Here is a 5,291-nt window from a genome sequence, read left to right on the forward strand (position 1 = left end):
AAACATGCCATTATACAAATGAGCCAAACTCATTCTTAGGCATAACAAAAGTTACTTTTTCTTCATAGACTTCTAGTGACGTGCCCACTTGTATTGTAATGTCTTGTTGCATGTTCACAATATCTAATTTGCATGTGTAAGAACAACACAGGTTCCACCGCACAAATAAATTTATTGCTCAAGAAGCAGTAGGAAGCACAGAAAAACGTGTCTCAAATAAACAAAGTTGACCACGGCATTCACAAGTGTTTGCTTGATAATGAAGCTCAGAAAGGAGTGGAGAACAAACTACTATTTCCTCCACATTGCAAAAATTAGCAGCAATGCGCACAGTGTGTTTGTCTTTTTGACCGAGAGAGCTCAGAAATCCATACAGAGAATAACCTCTTAAAGGGTGGCAAAGGCAAAATGGTGGAAGCCAATTTCTTTCATGTAAGTGGTCCTACTTGTTTAGGAATCTTATTTTTAATAGGTTGGCCTTTGATTGCGGGTAATAGTAATTCATGTAGCCATTTGTGTGTGTTTGTGTAAATTCTTCTATGCATCATTCCAACCTTATCTGAAAAGATTCTTCTCTTTCTGTAAAGTAGTAGTGGAGTGAGAAGAAAATGAGGGCAGGGCAATCACCTCAACAAAATCTGGAATTGAATAAGTATTCTTTGATCCTTTTATCTGAAAAGGAGATTCTACATTTTCTTCAAGCGAAAGAGATAGAAGGTTGTTGAATGAGTTCGATTGATCTGCCAAATGTGGACATGTTCTTTAGCTGGTAAATATCTTCTCATATATTCGGGAAAAAAGAACGAGAAATGACACAATAGCACGTGAAATGTAGATGCAGCTTTGAGGTATAAATTCCTGACAAATATTCTAAGTGTCTTATTCGATTAACCTATGGCATCTGTTAGGAACAACTCACTTCAGTTATGACTTATAACTGATCTCTAAAACACAAGAATGGAGTATATTTTCATGATTATCTGGGAAAGTGGCCTTGAAAACAAGTTGTTTTTGCACAGACAATAGCAATTCACCCTATCTCCACATTCTCCTATTAATTACTATGATGTGTCAGTGTCAGTATGATGAATTCCCATTGAATGCTTCTGTAAAAAATATGACCATTAAGCTTAGCATATGATCTTTGTTACCCTGATTCTTCTAAAGAGATACTTTGCATCCCTTCAGTGACAGACATCATGAAAGTAAAGCTTATGCAAACATACGTAAGAAACTAGAAATGAGTCTTGCTTATCACTGGCTGCCATATGCGAATGTTAATGTTGGTATGGGTGCAGTTTTCTTTAACAGAAGAAAAATTATAAAGAAAAGAATTATCAAAGCACAGGTACTCCTTGGTACACCTTTATTTCCATGTGAACCTTTCTATACATGATCAAGAGTTGCCTCTATTTGCATGACATTTCTGTCTCTATCTACCTTCACTCTTCATTAGTTGAGAAAAAACTTCAGTAGCACTAATGTCTGAATAACCATTATCATTATCTCCCTCTCTTCTAGAAGGACTCCCAGGAGTTACTGTAGTTGTCACATTCACTGTTTCCTGAGCACTGCTATCATCGTATGGCTCCTCTTCTTGGTCACTTTCATGGAGCTGAAGTGCATATTCCAAATTCCACAACACAGCACCCATAGTTGGCCTATCAACACCATATTCAGCCAAACATTTCTCTGCTGTTTCACCAAATTTCTTCAACGAGCTTTGTTTTATCTTCCCAACAAGAAAAGGATCAATAATATGTTCTAGCATGCCTTTTTTCTGCCATTCAAGTGCCCATTCTGCTAAGTTCACCTGTTCTCTATCAAGTTGTGGATCAACAGCAGGTCTGGCACAAAGAACCTCAAAAAGCACAACCCCAAATGAGTAAACATCTGACTTATCCGTAAGCTGCTGTCTTCGGAAATACTCAGGATCAAGATAACCAAAACTTCCTTTCACACCAGTACTAACATGGGTTTCATTGAGGCAAGGTCCTGATCTTGAAAGACCAAAATCAGCAACCTTGGCAACATAGTTCTCATCCAGCAAAATATTGGTTGATTTGATGTCACGGTGTATGATTCCTTGCGCAAAACCTGTGTGTAGATAGTGCAGACCTCTAGCTGCACCAATGCATATCTCAAGTCTCTGCTTCCAAGACAAAGGTGTATGTACTGCTGAACCATATAGATGTTTTTTGAGTGGACCCTTTTCAACATACTCATAGACTAGTATCATCTCTGAGTTTTCTTCACAATATCCAACCAGTGAAACAAGATGGCGATGGCGAATTTTTGATAAGATTGTTATTTCAGTCTGGAATTCAGGAAGGCCTTGTCTTGATCCTGGCATGCCTCTCTTGACAGCAACCTTCACATTGTCTTTGAGCACTCCTTTGTAAACCATACCAAACCCACCAGATCCTATAATCAGACTCCTATCAAAGTTATTTGTGGCTAATTGTATATCAGCAAAAGGGATTCTCAACCCAAAATAACCATAAGAACCAGGAGAGGGAAAAGCTGTTCCTTCAGACATTCTACTCAGTGAACTCCCTCCAAACACACGTAAAGGAGTCCATCCTACACTTTCCAGTGTCCTTTGTTTTGGTTTCTTTTTCTTCTTCTTCTTCCTGCATTTGAGAGCAAGCACAAATGCAGACATAACAAAAAGCAAAACAACAACACCACCTGCAATTGAACCCACCAATATCCACAACCTTTTCCTCCCAGGAACAACACGTGAGTCCTCAACATTCACCAGCTGCATTATCTCTGCCCCATTCAAAATGGCATTCATCCCCCTAGAACCACTCAGTTCAGAAGGGCCAACACTTATTCGAATAACACCTGAGTCATCAGAATCTGCAACAAAATCCATATACACCGGAGATGCAAGCACATGAAATGTAAGGGATGACAAATCCAGATCCTTGCATGCAGAATACCCGTTGATATACACGTCAAAATATAGCAAATTAAGAACAGGACTAACAATATCACAGAAATGCAACCGAACCAAGTGTCGAACACCACCAGGTGCCACTGGAAAATCCCAGGTTATGTTGAACTGTGAACCTATAATGGCGTGATCCTTATCCATTTCCTGTGCAGTCATGTAAACACTATCTGGGGCGATCTCCCGAGTGGCGCCTCCTTTCTGGTAATTTGGTGTTTGAGTACTCCCCACAGGCTTAGCAGCATCCTTAAAAACCAGAAATTCCTCGTCAGGAATCCATGTCCTCCAAAGGGTGTCATTAAAAGGAGTTACTTTCACACCCCCAACATTAATCCTATGGACAGTTTCCAAAACCTGAGATGAAAGGTTCTTGTACTCTACCACACCAAAAGGACCCACTAACCTAGCTCCATAATCTATAACAAAATCAACAGGAGCAGTAAACACCTCCATAGCATTGACAAAGGCAAAACCTGAATTACCTTCAGGTCTAAACACAATTTCAAGCAAATTTGACTCTATCTTCAGAATAAACTCCTTAAGCAGCACACCATTACTTGGCTTGAAATTTCTAAGCACCAAATTACCATCAACCAAGACACTGAAGTTAGCAGATTTTAGATCAAACCCTTGAGCCTTAAAAGGTGAGAAATGAAAACGAACCAAGTGGGTTCCATGCTTTATCATGTTGAACCCGAAGCTTCCTGTGCTGGGGAAAACTCTTGCAGTGTGATACAAAATGGGCAAATCTGGGGGAGGGTTTTGGTTGGTGAGGGAAATGGATTTGTCAGCAGAGAGAAAACTTGAGCCTTGGTTTGTGGAATCACCAACGAAGATGCGGTTGAAGAGAGAAGCATTGTTCTGTGATCCACAGCTAAGAAGGTAGTTATCTATGGGACTGAAAGAGGATGAACAAGGTATGCAAAGGAGAAGAATGAGATGTATAATTAGTTTTTGAGTCTCCATGGAAAAAAAAGAGAATAATTTGAAGCTCACATGGAAGTAGAAACCGTGAAAGATTTGCAGTGAAGGCTTATAAAGAAAAGTAAAGAGACAATAAATTCACATCAATTTTGGTCACTCATTAAGTCAAGGGGGCTGCCACTACTTTTCATTTTCTTAATGGTCGTGTTTAAAAAGCAACATTTGCGAATGTTTCACACAAAATGTGGTCTCTGGATGCTGGTTTGGACTCACTGTACTAGATTGAGTAGTTCAATTTGGTTTGGTTCTGTTCTAGATTTAGTAGGTCCTTTGTGAAGTAATAAAATATATGGAAAACAGAGAAATAGTAACATACTTTATTTGCAATTAAAGATACTAAGATCGTTTGCTTTTGCCAAACGGAAATGCTGTTTTTTTTAATTAGAGTATGAACACCTTTACAACTGAAAGAATAGTTTATCTCATACTAAATATAAAACTGCTTATTAACTTTTAGTTCTTCTAATGCTCTGTCTATACTAACAAAAATTGCATAATTGTATGAATAATTTGAGTGTAAACATTTGATGAAAGAAAAATACTAGCACACTACCTGTTAGTGGAAGCTGTTTTTGGCACTTAAATTCTTTTTTTCAGATTTGGATAGATTCTTAAGAGAAAATATCACTTTATTTGATCAAATAGTTGAGATTGAGTAAAAGGCAATGGATACCTCCTGGTTATGGAAATAATTGTAAAACACTGGAATTGCACTGAATGTTGATTCAATTACTTTTACTGATAAAGTGGTGGTGGGGTTTCTGTGGTTATAATCTACTTAGCAATCATTAATGACACATAGTCTTGTTTGGTTGGCATCTTTAATTGGTTGAAATAAAGTTCACAGAAATTTTGATTCCACGTAATTGAGGTTTGGCTGCCCTCCACTACTGTGTCACAGATTAGAGTGAAGAAAAATGCATCACACTTTCAAACCAAAGTGATACAGCTTTTGAATTCTTTATCAGAAGTTTAAACTTTGATTTCTGGTTTGAAAGTAAAGTTGTATTTGAAACTATTACTTTATCTCAAAATAAAATAATTTTCTCTGTTAAATAAAAGTTTCATACCAGACACGATCCGCTTCGATCTCAGTCGTAATAAGATGTTTTTCACAAATAAAAATATTTAATTGAACTATTAGATATATCAATTATTTCTAAAATTTAAAATTAAAATATGTTAAAATTTTGAACAAAAAATTAAAAATCAAATATGTGATAAAAAAATTTATTCAGATTTAATTTGAATAAATAACATCAATGTTATTTTTGGTTTTAAAATAAATGTATCTTATATTAATTTAGACTAACTAAAATTCCCATTGTTTTATATTAGTAGTTAAGAA

At 36.8% G+C, this 5,291-nt stretch overlaps 1 protein-coding gene across 1 annotated transcript; it reads right to left on the reverse strand.

Annotated features, from left to right (window-relative positions):
- On the reverse strand, positions 1–4,261 carry LOC114180269 (probable receptor-like protein kinase At5g24010). The gene has a single exon (XM_028066558.1). It carries the CDS (start codon positions 3,923–3,925, stop codon positions 1,433–1,435), a length of 2,493 nt encoding a protein of 830 aa, XP_027922359.1. The 5' UTR covers positions 3,926–4,261; the 3' UTR covers positions 1–1,432.
- Positions 4,262–5,291: the final 1,030 nt, after the last annotated feature.

This window comes from Vigna unguiculata, chromosome 4 (assembly GCF_004118075.2).
Source record: "Vigna unguiculata cultivar IT97K-499-35 chromosome 4, ASM411807v1, whole genome shotgun sequence".
Classification (NCBI taxonomy): domain Eukaryota; kingdom Viridiplantae; phylum Streptophyta; class Magnoliopsida; order Fabales; family Fabaceae; genus Vigna; species Vigna unguiculata.